At 41.9% G+C, this 17,212-nt stretch overlaps 1 protein-coding gene across 1 annotated transcript in view; it reads right to left on the bottom strand.

Moving 5' to 3' along the window:
• The window catches only part of b4galnt4a (beta-1,4-N-acetyl-galactosaminyl transferase 4a), a 168,598-nt gene that overhangs the window by 35,429 nt on the left and 115,957 nt on the right, over positions 1-17,212 (bottom strand). Inside the window, exon 7 of the mRNA XM_047596454.1 lies at positions 13,089-13,156. Coding sequence (XP_047452410.1) covers positions 13,089-13,156 — 68 coding nt within the window. The remainder of the gene's footprint in view (positions 1-13,088; positions 13,157-17,212) is intronic.

Genomic DNA, 17,212 nt, shown 5'->3' on the forward strand with positions numbered 1-17,212 from the left:
CGAGATCTAATATCTCAGCCATCTGATCTAAGCAGCATCTTATCCATAATCGCACCATAATCAGCGCGTATGTTACGTCTGGGATTAAAAAAGCTGAACTATCATCCATCTTGTTGTGGTTTGAAATGCCGGTCTGACGCATGAATGACACCAGTTGTTTATTATATGACGTATCAGGTCAACCGGAAAGGGAGCCATAATAACCCACTGAAAAGACACATATCGCCACCTAGTGTGGAGGAGGAGGACATGTTCCCGTCTGTTATTCGATTTTCTCTGCTGCATGTAAACTGGGACAAGGACCACATTCAGAAAATTTGAGCATAGCTCGATTAATCTGTGCATGTAAACGTAGCGACTGTTTGTATCGTACTTTGCAGTGAGCAGAGCAGAAAGGAAATACAGACGGTGTAACTTTTATTCCAGCTCTTAGTTAAATCCCAGTCCCATATCTGCCCACTGGCTGCAGCAATTCCCTGATTTCTCTACTTTTCCAGTATCTCTTCTCTTATTCCAGCTCAATTTCTCATTAATGCTATCTGACTGCCACGCTGCCCTCACCCCTCTCCCCCTCTCTCCCCCTCTTATACCCACAGGTGGCCTTTAAATAAAAAAGCGTTCTCTGCGAGTACACTTCTCTCAACTACATTAATGATACCAGTGTTTAGAGTTGCCCCAAGCAGGCCCACAAACTTCACTTCTCTCCTCCCTTTTCCCCCCTCTTCACTCCATTTCTCATGCATTCCTTTAAACCATCAGAGAGCTATCATGCCGCTCTTCCCTGCAGCCTCAATAAATCCTCTTCCTCCACCACGTCCCCCTCCTCTCTGCCTTATCCCCTACTCACTCCCTCATCACTTTCTCCCTCTTGTCTCTGCTATTGTGTCCAGCACTAATTTCCGGCTCTTCTTCTTCAGTCTCTTCGCCCCCTATCTATCTACTGTCAGACGCCCCCACCCTCCCCCATATGTAATTATCCGCAGTGTTATAGCATCACTGTTTTCTGAGCTTATTATTTCTCCATTCCTCCACTTCACACCTTTTTTTTTTCCCGCTTTGACTTCATACTAACACTCATTCTCTTTTCCTGTTTTGTCTGAATGCATGAACATGTGTAGAAAAAAGAAAGAGAGGAGAAAACAGTAGAGTTTCTCACAATGCCGCACTCCCTCGGGGTGCGTTTGTTTGTGCTACAGTGGGGCGCAGAGGAGCATATGGGCTTTTGATCACAGCGAAGTGCAACTACAAATATTGCATTACACCAAGGTCAAACAACGCAACATGTAGAAACTGCAGAAGATTTCTCTCTGTGTGATGGGGGGGATCTGATTATACGTACGATTAGAAGAAAAGAGGCAACGATGAGCCAGCTGGGTATTTTGCAGTTTTTTGTTTTTTTTTATACTGTCTGCAAATTCAGACAAGAAACACCAACAGTAATTGGCCCCAAAAAGACCTAAAAAGAACAAGGCCATAAACTAGTGAATCAACAAGCTTTAATCTCATTTGTGTCTGTAAAACAGTTGTGACCCATCAGAGAATGATCACGGGTCTGCTGAGGGTGTCCTGTGATGTCTGGTTGTTAGTGGGGTCCTTTGGGTCCTATGAGCTGAGAGGAGGGGGCCTCTGTGGATCAGCTCACTTGATCAGTTTGGGATCTAGTGAATATGGAGGCCAGGTCAACACTTTGTGTGGGGTGCTACATGTCTAAGTAACTTCCACATGAGTGAATACCAGAAGTGTCCCAGCAGAACATTGAACTGTCACAAGATGGTTTAAATGTTATTTTCTTGTCCTGTCCGTGGTCATAATGTTCTGCCTGATCAGTGTGCAGCTGGTTAAATAGAATCACTGGGGCTGAGCAGCCAACAAACCGTGCAGTTTAAGAAATGTACGTCTACACTGCCCAAGCCCAACCGACTGTTCACTCAAAGTTTAATGTACGCCAGATGCTGACATGCACTGTGAGTGGTGCATCTGTGTGCATAATCCAAGAAAGCTCTCATAGAGGCTTCCATAATGATGCACTTAGCTCCATGTCCCTAAAAAGAGAGGGGGAGAAGACCTGATTATGTCTCTCACCTACGCACATCTGGCCAGTTGTGAAGCAGTTATAAATGTCAGTTTCCAAATCTTTCAGTGACTGTTGGACGGAGCTCTCACAGTCCAGCTGTGGACAGGAGGTGGAGTACAGGACACTGATAGGAGAGTTTGTGGAGTGGTCCCAGGAAAACCAGCTACTCCTGAATGTGGACCAAGACCAAAGAGTTGGTCATTGACTTCTGGAGGAAGAGAACACCAGTGGAGCCCATCATCACCATCCAGGGCCTGGAGGTGGAAGCAGTGGACGACTACAAGTACCTGGGAGTCCATGTGAATAACAGACTGGACTGGAGTAGACTCTGAGTAGACTCTAGTTCGTGAGGAAGTTCAGATCTTTCAGTCTGTGAAGGTTCTTGGTCCAGGTTAAATCGTTTCACAAGATATTCTCTTCTATCCTCTTCACCAAACAGTTGGAGAATGGTCCCGCAGATGAAGCATAGAGTCATCCAACCTACAGCTCCTTTGTTATGACTGGTTGAATTTCATGTATCGACTTTTTGCTGCAAGTAAAACTTTGAACCGCGACTCCAGCGACTCTGTCAGTCTCGATAAAAGAATTTGTCTAACATCATGCTAATCCAAAAGAAGATTAAAAAAGGCAACTGGACTTGAAGAGTTTTGAGAAGGCGTCTTCCTCTCATCTGAGAAGCTTCTTCAGTTCTAAGACTGACTGGTGGGAAGCTGAGGTTTAAATAGGAAACTCTGTGGGTAAAATCCATCAGAAACTCATAAAGAACTTGTTTTTGTAAGAACTAGCAAGTAAAGCAAGCTTCTGATGTGTTTTACGCACTGAGTTTCCTATTTAAACTTCAACTTCAAACGTCTTTTGAGCTCAGGTCCTTTAATGCAGCAAGTAATTGGATGTTTCAGTGACAGTCCAGCCATTCAATGAGCACTTCGGATCGAACAGACACACTTAGGGATGGGGACCGATACTCTGTACCATAATGGCACCGGGGCTGACTCTAATGGTAGTAACCAGGCCGACAAGCAATGCAGATTTCGGTGCTTCATTTCGATGCCACTGAATTTTTAATTATCGGCCCCTTAGCTCTATTGCTGTGGCGATGCTACACGTGACGTGATGTCTGTTTTATACCTGCATGGACTCCACTTAAGAACGGACTACAGACACGTTTGGTGCAAATCTGCGGAAAGCTAAAACTGTCAAAAGTTTGACTGCACTTCACCTCAAAAGATGCAGACTCTACAACCTGAAACAAGAGCTTGAAGGAGATATTGTGCAAGGGAGGAAACACCTGGAATTTGATCAAACACCTGATAACGCTTTTTTTTTTCAAAAGCTGAGAAATGTGCTGCCTTTGATAGCCTGCAGCTCAGTTCAGTTCAGAAAACTTGATTTATCCCAAGTGAGCAATTCAGTTTACAGCTCCCAGAACAATAAAACATTAAAAACAGTCATTAGTTAGACATACAACCCTAACACTCAACTCTCAATCGTCTCAATTGACTAATGGTTTCCCAGCAGCGATCTTGTACATGTGCAAATATGCAAAATAAGTATTTAAACAAGGAAAAGAATAAATTATGAGTAATTAAGACAGAAAAAATAAGATAAAAAAATAATAATGAAGCGACAAGCACAACCTACTCTTTAAAATTGGCATTCGTCAGCCTGATAAGTGAAGGGATAAAAGAGTTTGAGTAGTGTTTTGTCTTCCTCCAGGGACACAAGACCCCACATCACTGTTTTTATTATGGTAATTATGACAGTGATTAATGTCATTTCTTAGTTGTATTTATATTATTAAAATTAATATTCTGTTCAAATTGCACATAAGAAAATGCCTTAAAAAAAAATAAAAAAGGCACCATTTTCAAAAGTACCGGTTTGGCACCGGTATCGGATGAAACCTTATCGAGACTCCCACAGTCCGGCCATCCAATGAGCACTTTGGATCGAGCAGACACCTTTTGACTTTGTGGCTTTTAATCCCGGAGCCTCTGAGAAAACGAGAAAAGCATCACATAAACCTGCTCACATGTGTGCGTATTAATGCGTTCGTTACGTGGCCGCGTGAGTTCCTGACTGCTAATCCCGTTTGATCACATTCCAATACATCCGAGGTATGCACTTCCAGCGGCTCACGTATCCATTTCCCAGCTGCTGCGTTTCCTTGGACTAACCTGGCGCTCCGTCATCATTACTGTCTCTAATCACGTTTGGCCGGAACTGTCCCTGTGTTCCAGGCTCATGCTTTACTGCCAATCAGATGTCTGCCACCGAAGTTTTTCACAGCTCGAGAGAAGCGCATCAACCCCCAAAAGACGCTCTGATTAAACATCGGCCACTACACACCACAACACACACGGAGACACACACACGCACACGCGCGCACTCAGACATAGATTTGTGTCTCCGCAGGCTCCCATCACTCTCAGAAACAGATGGCGGAGTGAAGGCCTGGGGGAAGAAAGGAGGACTGAGAAGTCGTCGCATCTTGCTGGCAAACAGCTTCGTTCTAATGCAAATGCCACAGTGTTTCAAGTGAATACCTTGACAACAGAGTGATTAGAAATAGGACTGACACTCACGCTCCACGCAGCACAATCTGGGACACGTGTGCGTGCAGAAACATACAGATCAGAGTCGCACATAGTTATGAGACGGAGAGAGAGAGAGACAGAGAGCGCTCGATACAGATCAGGTGCAACATTCAGCTCGACTCCAGGCTCAATCAGTATTCCTATGATGTCATGAGCAAGAAAGCACTAGACTGTCCCCTCGGTTGAGTCTTCTCGCCAGCTAATAGCCAGCAGTGCTTAAGTGATTCAATTATAGATACTGAGAAATCCAATAGTAAAATAACCGGTCATTCTCTACTAGGTTCCCCTCATCGGTGCAGAGAAAGGCCCGGTTAACTCTCTCCTTCCAACCACTATTGGTATCTGGACTTTTTTTTGCTACATCTCCAATGGGAGTGTATTAGTGTGTAAGTAGTGTCTAAATGAAGGAGGTAGCGTAGTGTGTGCGCACACCACAGAGAAGAACGCACATCGATACCACGTGATCGTGGAGGTTTGGCTGTAAATGTCATTTCCTGCTGTCTGTGAACTGAACGTTAAAATAAGCTGCCACCACGACACACCACCCCACGGTCACAGGTCAGCAGCCGCCATTTTTAATTTCAATCGTTACACTTAAAATTGAAAATAAGAAACAAGTTAAAACTTAAATGAATTGACTTTCAGTTTTTACGCTTTACACTTTCTCAACCTCCTACCTCACTGTTGTTGAGCTGATGAGATCCAGTGAACGTTAATAGGTTTCCAGTGCTTTTCAAGCCATATCCCGTCTAAATACTTGGAGCGTTGGACTAGCTCAGTGTGCTGCAGCTCAGAAGCCTTCCGTTTAAAGAACTTTAGCAAGTGTCAATCTCCCGGTGTTATATATACAGCCCAGGGCTGTAAGCCGTTTCAGGGAGAGGAGATAGTGTTGACAGGGTTATCTGGGTTCCTCATCCGACTACTTCACTGTCACTCATCGGGCTGTTGTGACAGCGCCTACCAGGCAACACCGAACTATCACATCACAGACATGAGCAGAGGCGGAGACAAAGAGCTAGACACTTTCAACTTGACACAGGTATCATTTTAAAAAGTCAAGAAAACTGATTCCAGTGGCATCAAAAAGGTGTTGTTACTTATTTTAGGTGAGTCTTATTCAGGCCAGTTTTCCGTGTCTCAAAGTTTGAAAGTACAGGATTCAACAAAATAGGTCATAGCATATAACATATATCATTTCCATTATCAATTCATCTATTGTTTTTGCTCTCTGAGCTAATTAATGTCACTGAGCACTTTTAAATCCAAACAGAATATTAGACAATGACTCCAGAACATGTCCTTGTTATTTTTTTTTATGTGCTTCTAAATGTTACCTTTTTTTCTTTTATTTGTCGCTTTTCTGCGTTTTGACTGTGTAAAAACAAGTCCTCAATGAAATAAAAATATCAGTAATCTCCATCTGTCTGTTTGTCTTGTAGTTTAATAGTTAGATATTACACACACATGAGCCAAAGACACGAATATGTTGTTTTAAACTATGTCTTTTTTTTGTGGTTCCTACATTTCATTTGATATATTCTTATGTAAATCCTCACATGGATTTGCTTTAATGAAAAGCAGCCACAGAGGAGAGGAGGTGGTTTGCAGGAGAAGGAAGAAAGAATGAAAGCAGTTAAGGATACAGGGACACGGAATAATGATAATAATAATAATGATGATAACAATACATCTTCAAGTGCTACTCAGCAAACTTTATTTTTAGAACGTCATGAAAACTCTGTATATCAGAAATCGTCTGATCTATCCCTCTATGCTGATTGGTTCTGAGCTGGTCACATGTTAGATCCATCTAACCAATATTCACCCATAGAGAAGTGACAATAACAAAGAATAAAGTTGGATTAAAAGTTAAAATATGCCACAGTGCTCAGGCTCCGGTAAAACTATCCACCTCATCCCCCATATGAACTGTAATACTAAACCATACTAAACTCATACACACACTAATAGCGTGAGTCATTACCTCCAGGTGGGGACGGCCAGGTGGTGTGGATGACTTCCAGATCTCTGTAACAGGTGTACTGCTCCAACTCTCCCCTGTTCGTCACATCTATTAAAATGGCCACCTAGGATAAACTTTCACACCCCACGGTGACAGGAAGGCCACCGGGTGAGAAAAGCTTCAGTTCTGCCAGTCTTCAAACAGCACGACTCTTAGCTGCAACGTGGCACATGCTCCTGCTACCCCCCCTCTATTCTTTTTACACCTTAAAATTCTATTCTCAGATGTAATTCCCATCGCCGAGACAAGTGAGACACAAGGAGCACCCGAAAAGAGTGAGAGGGGAAGGAACAGGCTGTTGGAAAATGGCACTTTAAAGAACTATGATTCAAATTAATGCTGCTGATCTCCAGGTTCAACTCTCACTTGTTGCCATCTCTGAACGCACAACACGTCCAACCTTGAAGAAGATGGGCTACAGCAGCAGAAGACCACACCGGGGGCCACTCCTGTCAGCTAAGAACAGGAAACTGAGACTACAGTTCACACAGACTCATCAACACTGGACAATAGAAGACTGGAAAAATTCATGGTCTGAGGTCTCATTTTAGCTAGACATTCGTGTCAGGTCAGATTTAAACAACATGAAAGCATGGATCCATCCTGCCTTGTATCAATGGTTCAGGCTGATGGTGGTGGGGTGACGGTGGGGGGGTCATGGTTTAAATGCCACAGTCTACCTGAGTATTGTTGCTGACCATGTCCGTCCCTTTATGACCACAGTGGACCATCTTCTGACGGCTACTTCCAGCAGGATAATGCACCATGTCACAAAGCTCATATCATCTCAAACTGGTTTCTGGAACATGACGATGAGTTCACTGTTCTCCAATGGCCTCCACAGTCACCAGATCTTAATCCAATAGAGGAACTTTGGGATGTGGTGGAACGGGAGATTCTCATCATAGATGTGGAGCCGACAAATCTGCAGCAACTGTGGAATGTTTCCAACACCTTGTTGAAAGTATGACACCAAAAATTAAGGCAGATCTGAAGGTAAAAGTAGGTCCAACCTTTTACTAGCAAGGTGTACCTAATAAAGTGGCTGGTGAGTATATATGAACATGGTGTGTATCTGTGTTTTCTGGTTCTAGCGGTACATTACACACAGACCTCTGACGGGCGAGTGAAGGGTTTAAAGTGAACCCCTCAACAACATCATATGTTTCCTTTCTCTGACAATATGATTCAGCCCTGCAGCAGCCATTAGTCACTGTTGACTCAACTCTACTACAATCTGCTGCACAGGTCCAACGAACCGAGACGTATAAATAACCACAGAAGTCCGAAGTGTTGGGGGAAATAAAAAGAAAAAGAAAAGAAACAACCTTACTAACGTGGGAGTGTCTGTTCTGTTTCATTCAGCTCTCCTCTGTTCAATTAGATTTCTGAAAGGCTGCTCTCAGTTTGGTTGTGTTGCTGCTCCCCACTGTTCATCCTTTCATGTTCCATTTTACTTAAGCCTTTGTCTCATTTCATCCAGTTCTGGGCCCAGTATCAGAAAGAGAAAAGAAAAGGAACAAGCGGCGCAGTTTGAAAGCTGTTTTAAATTGCAGCTTTGATTAAGGCTTTGTGCACAACTGTGGCAGAATGAAGCCTTTAAATATGCTCAAACGGCCCTGAACTTATTCTCCGATAACAAATAACACGAGGCGATCACGCTGACAAGGGCTCGCTGTGGCCACACATGTTATGACTAATCATTTTCACAGTGGCCTCCAATCTACAAAATTGGCTGCAATATTCTAGAGATACATAATTCATTGCATTTCTTTATTCTAGCAGTTTTACAAATGATCAAAATTACAACGGTCTAATGACTGATTATTATTGCTGACCACATCCTCTGATGCATTTAGTTTTTAAAGAAAATTATATCTCGTTCTGTTCTGCACTGCTAATTTGCTCATCTCAATTCCATCCCATCTAATTTGACGAATGCCTTTTTATGAATGCATAGCAATTAATCCTGCCGCACACATTCTCCACGTTCGGGAGCGCGTCTCGCTATAAACAGATCAGGGGTAATGGTGTGTGCGGGCTTCACCCTGCAGCACAGGGAACACGCCGAAGATGATGAATAAACTGCTTCTGGCTTTGGGATGTTTCAATAAAGTCATTAGACGCAGAGAGGAATTTCAAATGGCGTGGTATTTAACAAACACATGCACGTTAATGCACGGTAGCACAGTGACACCCACGCAGAGAAACATCAAACCAGATTTCACCTAATTATCTTAAGAGAGGCTTTCACAGCATTCTTTGACATACTTCCCCCTAAAGCAAACTGCAGTGTGTGTGGCTATAAAACAAAGACATATTTGACTTCAGTCATTAGTCCTAAACCTCAACAACTGCTTTTCTTCATCTTCAATTCAATTAAATCCCAACACATATTTATTTTAAATGACAGCATGCTCAGACTAGCTCCAAGCTTCTGCACAGATGCAAAAAAACAAACAACCAAACAAACAAAACAGACGCACAGGAACTGGTCACAAAAATTGCAATGTCACACCCAAATTTCTCAGCTGCAAAACCTTTTTTTTTTTTTCTGTTGCCGTCATATTCTGCCTCCACGCCTGGTTGCTCTGTTGTTGTCCTGTTATTGTGGGAGAATGCGACACACTTGTCAGATTGAAAGAGAAAATGGAAAAACGTTCAACCGCATCCGCCTTTGACTCGTCTACATTTCTTCGTCACCCTTTCATACTGTCTTGTAGGCTGGTGTTCCTGCTCTGCTAAGCAGCCCCAGTTCATTCTCACCTTACCACATTAACGCATAGAAGTGTATTAAGATTCATTGGTTTAGTTCTATCACAGAAACAACCTACACACAGTATACGAGCAACATATTCACAGAGTGTGAAAAGCAAGTAGGTGCATGCTATAATAACAGTGATCCCAGTCAGACCATTTTTTTCTACTAATGCGTAATCAGATTAAAGTTACTTATTCAAGTCACCGTGCATTAGTATTTTTTCCATTTTCCTGAGTGAAAACATATATTTTTGCTTTGTTCTTGCGTCTCAGGGGAGGACAACTCGAGTTTGTGTCAGCTAAAGACAATATTTAGGTTTATCATATTATATAATATTAAGGCTGGCTGTACACTGGTGACAAAGCATTGCTGTGGGGAGAGATTAGTTTTTCAAGGTAATTGTGGCAACACTGCTAACTAAAACAAAACTTGTCAGAAAAATTCACTCTTGACTATGCATCGGTTTTATATTAACTCCCTAAAAGGAAACTATCCTTGAAAAGAAAAATATTTGGCTCTAGTCGCATCCACTAACATGGAGGAGGCGGAGCTTATGACCTATACTGCAGCCAGTCACCAGGGGGAGCTCTACTCGCTTTGCTTGCTTCACTTTTGAGGATCTATGGGTGATTCAAATAGCAGGGGACTTTAAAATATGCATTCAAAATTCAGAGCATTGTCTCTATTAAGAAAGAAAAGACTGACATGATCCGAAAGTTATAATAGATTAGCAGATTTGGAAGGACGCTGAAGAACACTCAGGCCACCTTTCTACCTTAAAAATGAGGAAAAAGAACCGGCTACACGAACTCACAGGGGATGAAGTTTGATGTGCGTGTGGGGGAACTTTTAAGAATAATGCGCATCAATAATAGATGTCTTAATGGGAGGAATGTGTAACATCTGATGAAGCATATTCATTTACGTTTTCATAGTTTCAGCTTGTGGCACCACTTTAACAAAACACAGGAGTAAATTCAAACTACACGTCTGAGCCCCGTCTTTAAATAGCACAACACACGTCTGGTTTTTCATTATCGCTTTCTTTCAGCAATTTCCCACAAGGAAGAGGTTCTGATGCCTGGATTTAAGGACAGGATGCATTGTTGTTTTGCATGTGTGGCACTGTGTTCAGGAGTATTGTATCATTTTTATACATTACTACCTCCACAGTTTACCCTTTTATTACAGTGATTGATACCAAACTCCTTCCACTTATCCTACTATACATCCTATATTACCCCGTACAGTATGTTCCTACCCATGGTTGGTGCATGTATATAATTACAGTATATTGTATATATATTAATATATTTTATATATCATTTTTATACATTACTACCTCCACAGTTTACCCTTTTCTTACAATGATTGATACCAAACTTCCTGCAGGATAAATAAAGTACCTGTGTGTCTTTCTATATGTGGCTACAATGAATCATTTCTCTTATCTGTGCTGTAGAAATCAGTCAAATTTACTTAAAGCATCCAAAATAGTCCACAGTTTCAGCCCTTATTGCAAATTTAGCTACGATCATGACTCAACCTGCGAGCTGACTCACGAACGGTTAAACGAGTGATCATTATCCCTATTCCTGGATTGGAAGATACGTGTCTTCTATCATCTAGAACGTTTAACATAACTGAGCAGATAACGCTGAGACGATGTTAAACGTTACGCTGTTACTCCGCTTCTTGTCCCGATTAGACTGATTGTCATCATCATTAATCAACTTCCAGCACAATTGTGTGAAGCCAGTGTGATTACTTTATACGATTATTCATCTCCCACTTTGTGCCACTTAGAAGGGCTAAAATATTCTGGAGCTTCGCTACAAACACCACTGTGTGTGTGTGTGTGTGTGTGTGTGTGTGTGTGTGTGTGTGTGTGTGTGTGTGTGTGTGTGTGTGTGTGAATAATTTAAGACACTCTGCAGCTTGTGCTTCATTCAATCAGGCAAACGTGGGGACCCAAAGGGATGGGAGCTCCATTTTAAGGATTTTTTTTTTTTTGTGGCATAATCATCTTAACAGCAACTTTTGAAGCAAACTGGCTGCAGATCAGTGTCCGTATTAAAGAGTGTGTTCTATATATGCCCCCAGCAATTAGACTGTTTGCCTGATGAGACACAGACAGATGCCTCATCCAGACGTTCTCCGATGATACAGCCATCGCTGGACTACAGGTATGAGGAGGGAACGACCAGGAATAAAGGAGGGTGGAGGAGGACTTCACGTCAATACCACCAAGAAAAAGGAGAAAGTAATTGACTTATGAAGGTAAACTGGAGTGGTCGTACAACACTAATCCTGTAAGAGAAGGGACGAATATGCCTCCACCTGCTGAGGAAACTCCCTACTCAGGACTTTTTATGACACTTTTTATGACAAAAAAAAAGCTCTCAGCATTCTAGGCTCCATCTCTGGAGGAGAGGAGGATGTTGACTTAAAGTATTCTGGCACTGTGTTGGATCTCAGGCTTAGAAAAAAAAAGATCAACATTTATATATATAAAAAAAAAAAAATCCTGATGTGGGATATTGTCAGGTTCGAGTTGAACTGAGTTCATCTTTCCCTCTACAAACTAACATCACTAGCCAATCAGAAGTAGGGTGGGTCTTGGAAAGCATGGTTGAGATCCAGCTGATGCTGCATTCAAGACAACTTGGGGAAAATGAGCTGTGATTTGCCAAACTCGGAAATAGCTGCTGCACATGTGTTCAGCAAACGGTGACAATCTTTTTTTAATATAGAACTAATAAATAATTCCTCAAATCAATTCGTTTTAACTGAAAAAAGTTCATGCTCAGGCTTTTCTTTTATTTTCTTTACTTTAAGTCCTGTGTTTGCCAAACTGTCAAACAGGGAGAACAACTCCTCTCACCCTCCGTATGACACAGTTGGGACTTGAGGCAGCTCCTTCAGCCGGAGACTTCTGCCCCCACAGAGCACGAAGGAGTTCTACCGGGGGTCCCTTTCTCCCCTGAGCTGACAGACTCTTAAACATCAGCATTTCTTAGCTCTGCACACTGAGCTTCTTTTTCTTGGACATATAAAGAATACACCCGTATACACCAACTCCTCACCCGTGTCATTTCCTCGTGTCATTTTGGTGCAAGACTTGGTGCAACTCCAACTGGAGTTTGTTTGTTAGGTTAGTTTAAACTTGATGCAATACGTAAATATTGCACCTGTTTACTTTTATATTGTTTCTGTATATTGTATCCTGCTCTGTTATTTATTATTTTCTCATAAAGTCTTATCTAAAGAGACCAGCTGAATATGAAAGAACTGCATAGGTTCCTCTCGTCTTACTTTAAAGGGCGAGAGCCCTTTAACGGATCAGGTGCACACTTGATATTTTGACTCCTACATACATAAATATGCTCATTATTATAAAGGAGGAAGACGACAATAAATATAAATGAACTGTTCTTGGTAGTGACTTCTATTTATCAGGTAGAGAGCAGCACCATAGCAGACAACAAAAAGGCCTGTCCTCAAAGAAACTCCAGTGGAAGTCTGTATTTGTGCCCTCACTTGATCTAAACTAAAATCTAAACATACTGTTAGGATGTGTGTGTGTGTGTGTGTGTGTGTGTGTGTGTGTGTGTGGTTGTCACAGATACTTACTGCACAGACTTGGAGGACTGGGACCTGAACTTGCTGAACTCGCCCGGAGCTGTCCACTCTGTACCCAGCTGCAACGGACAAGACAGGAGACACAGGTCAGAGAGAGTGTGAAGGGAGAGAAGGGAGCGCACGAGTCTGCATAGCGAATAGCACGAAGCAGAGTTTGAAAAATTCTTCCTGAATATCGACCGTGTATGATTATTATGCGCTGACTATTCCCACTTAGCAGGTGGATCTGAAAGGGATGCCGCTGGATCCTGCTCGCCTCCCTGATTTCGATTGCGCCGCGAGTGCCGAGTGATTGGGGAAATTAAGATAATACGCCCCGAAGCAACACGGAGAGTCAATGAAGAGGAAAGTTCTGACAGACAAAGAGAGTAAAAAGATGAGGACTAATGGCTATAAACAGGCAGAAAATGAGAAAGAGGGATTCCCTGCCAACGCTGGCAGCTCATCTGAACCCCTGGGGCTCCTGTTTTGGCCCCGCGCTCCAATCAGTGCCCATTCATTCTCTCAGCAAGCCAACACAACTAATTAGGGCCCCTGCTGCTGCTGCTGATCCACAATGAATGAATAAAGCTAAAGATCACAGCCTTCAATTGTTTGTGCTGGCCACACTTCTGGCTTTGAAACCGGTCAGAAAACATTGCAGCGCACGAAGGCGACAGATCACAGGAGCCCGAACCACTTGTAAACAGCCGCTGATCCTCACTCTGGGTACGGCGATGTGCTCGCACGACGAGCAGCACCTACCACGCACGCAGGCATATATGAAAAGGCAATTATACGTCGGCACATGTGAATGTGTTCGCTGGCAGGAGAAGACAGCCACGCCGGGAAGAAAACCTCAAAGCCAGGCAGCAATGTCCAAAACCAAGCAGGCCCCTGGCAGCGCCGAGGCCTCTGAGAGTCTCTGTGAGGCAGTTGGCTGGAGAGGCGGAGCACACAATGCACGCTACTGTGCTTCTGCTCTGAAGCCCCACAGCATGCTGCCGCTATAGTACATTTCCACACCGACAGCATTCGCAAATATTTCTCCTCCAGCACAGAAGGAGCAGGAAGAGCAGGACTAATGTTTAAATGAAACAGTGCGGAAGCAGCATATGTCTCTAAATGAGCTTTTTACAAAGCTTGACTTGAAGATTAAATCGCTTCTTTTCAAACACATATTTAAAACTGACCCAAAATAATAAATAAAGCCCTATTTGCCTGAGGATGTCGTACGTCTAAGTCGTGTCACATTCACACGGGATAAACGAACTGATTTTTTGATTTTATTGGTTTTGTTCTGTCACAAAAACAACGTACACACAGTTTACAAGCAATAAATTCACCGAGCCAAGTACCAGAAACATGTAGGTGTATGATATGGTGGCAACCTAACAGCAAACCTTTTATAGCACATACAACAAGATGATACCATAGACTGTATAAAAATATGGACAACACATCCTTATTTGGAACCATAGTCTGATCAGTGCGGTCACACTTCCTCCAGACTTACTCACGTTTTCTTTTAATTAATACTACGACCTCCACCACTATACACTGCACTATTTATTAGTTTTCTACTCTCAGGGCCTTACGAGGCAGGTTTATTTATTATATTAAGTACTTAAAATGATAAAAACTATACTATAAAAACTATTCGACCCAAGTTGCATCCACTAACATAGAGGAGGCGGAGCTTATGACCAATACTTCAGCCAGTCACCAGGGGGAGCTCTACTTGCTTTGCTTGCTTCACTTTTGAGGCGCAGTTCTGCATCCATCTTTATTTACAGTCTATGAGTGAATCACGTAGCAGGGGACTTTAAAATATGCATTTACAACCTAAAAAAAGCACAGCATTGTCTCTATTAAGAAACTCCCCCAAACACGTAATGAAAAAATCCTGCAGGGTGGACAGATACGTAGAAGACTGACATGATCTGAAAGTTATAATAGATTAGTACTTGTTATGGCTCTGCTACTTTCTGTCTCACTTCACTGTGTCACAAACAGTTTTAATCACACATTATAGTGGATGATATTTTTGATATTATTTATCGCAATGAACTGTGAGTATTTAAATCAGTTTCAACTTTACAGATGAACACATTAATGGTTGATTTAATGATTTCATCCCCCGTCTAAATGGGTGAATAGTTCAGCGACAACTCAAATTAAAACGCTCTAACATCCGTCCTAACTTTGAATTATAGCACATCCTTTACAATTATTAAGTGACAAAAAAGCAGAAAAAAATTGGACGTCGATTCGCGCTGGATTAGTTTTATCAGAGGACGTCTGTATTACGAGAATTATGGTTACGGTAATCTGCGGTGTAATTTTTACTTTACAAATCACGTACATGGACGATTCGCCTCTGTGATTATTACAAATTACCGGAGGTCCCCAGATAAAACTAATCCTGTGCGAATAGGGCTTAAGTCTCTAAAGTGTTACTCTAAATAGTGTTTGGTGGACATGGACATAGCCTCCAGGTCTGGAAAGGGCAGCAAATGAGGAAGTGGTTGGACTTAGACTTACATAAACTTTATTGATCTACAAGAGAAATTGGTTTGTCAAAGTAGCCCAGAGGCAGATTCTTGAAAAAAAAAAACTGACAGGACGTCCTCTGGTTTCAGTCACATTCACCCCTCGCTCTTTCACAAGACCTCGCTGCCCAAACACAAACACTACCGGCGCCAAAAAGCCAAAAGGGGGAAGTGTTAAATGCCAAACTACACGCTTTAAAACTGTATAAATCATGTGTTGACTGTTTCTTGTGTGCAGGTTGAGAAACAAGCTCAGTTCTGATGCTAAACTAAGGCTTAGTCATATATCTGTAAATTATGCTTTTAGATATCAAGCAGATTTCATCTGTTTTTTTAATAGACCAAAACTGTGACCTGTTAACGCTGAATCCCTAATTATTTTGTAATTACTTGGAGGCCAGATCGACACCTCATGCTGTTCTTCATGTTTTGGTTTTGAGTTGTTCCTAAAGGGTTTTTGTTTGCGTGTGTGTTTCAGGCTGCATCCTGCTGGAGATGATCCTGACACTTTCACACTCTCCTGAGGTGGTTTTTCAGTGGTATCGATATAAAAATTTAGCGCAAAAGAGCAATGGAAACACTTTTGTCACTGGAGATCACACAGGGGGTCATGTGACCGGTTCAATTTGAAGTTCACTGTCCTCAAAGTGAAGAGAATTGAAAAGATACAGCTCATTCACAAAACACCTTTTTCAATGGAAACACATACAAACCGCAATTGGACTTTATTGCAATTTCAGAAATATTGTTTTTATTTAGCAAAAAACTGTAATGGAAATGCAGCTATTGCTAATTGGGAGTAGTGGGAGCTACATGTCTAGTAACATCTACACATTTAGGAGATGGTGTCATTTCAATGAAGTCTGAGAATACTTTCAAGACCACAGAGGTCAAGTTCAACTTGGGCGAGAAGTTTGATGAGACGACTGCAGACGGCCGCAAGACCAAGACAACTATTAATTAAAGTCCCTATACAAATATATGCAGCATATATACCAAAAAATTTACCTTTACACCTTTAGTTCCTAATATAAAATGTCACATAAATTTATTTACTATATTTTTTCCTTCTAGGTGGAGTTGGCATGTAGGTACTCCGGTTTCCTCCCACCTCCAAAGACATGCTCGTTGGGCTAATTGGTGACTCTAAATTGACCCTGGGTGTGAGTGACCTTTGCATTTGGTTCATTTATATTTTTAATTTGTATATCATGTGAGAGAAACGTTGTTTTTTTAACTTTATTTTATTAGGGGTTTAAGACAATTAAAACAAATATTTAATAAATTAATTAGTGCATTCTAGTGGTGTTGGGAGGTGAGTTGTGCTAAACTAAGTGAAGGATAGACTTTACAGTCATCCTCTCGCAATTACAGCTTGTCCAATTTGTACAAATCTTTACACATTAGCTTTGACTAAGGCCATCGCTATTGTTCCTTTACACTGCAGTAAATTGCCCAAAACACCTCACAACAATCTACAAAACAAAAAAGAAAATCTACATACATATAGACCTCTCCACTGTTTGTAAACAATGTGATGCTTTTTGAGGGGCGGGGCTTAGCTGGAGGCAAAACGTCTCAAAC

Source organism: Mugil cephalus, chromosome 10 (assembly GCF_022458985.1).
Source record: "Mugil cephalus isolate CIBA_MC_2020 chromosome 10, CIBA_Mcephalus_1.1, whole genome shotgun sequence".
Lineage (NCBI taxonomy): Eukaryota > Metazoa > Chordata > Actinopteri > Mugiliformes > Mugilidae > Mugil > Mugil cephalus.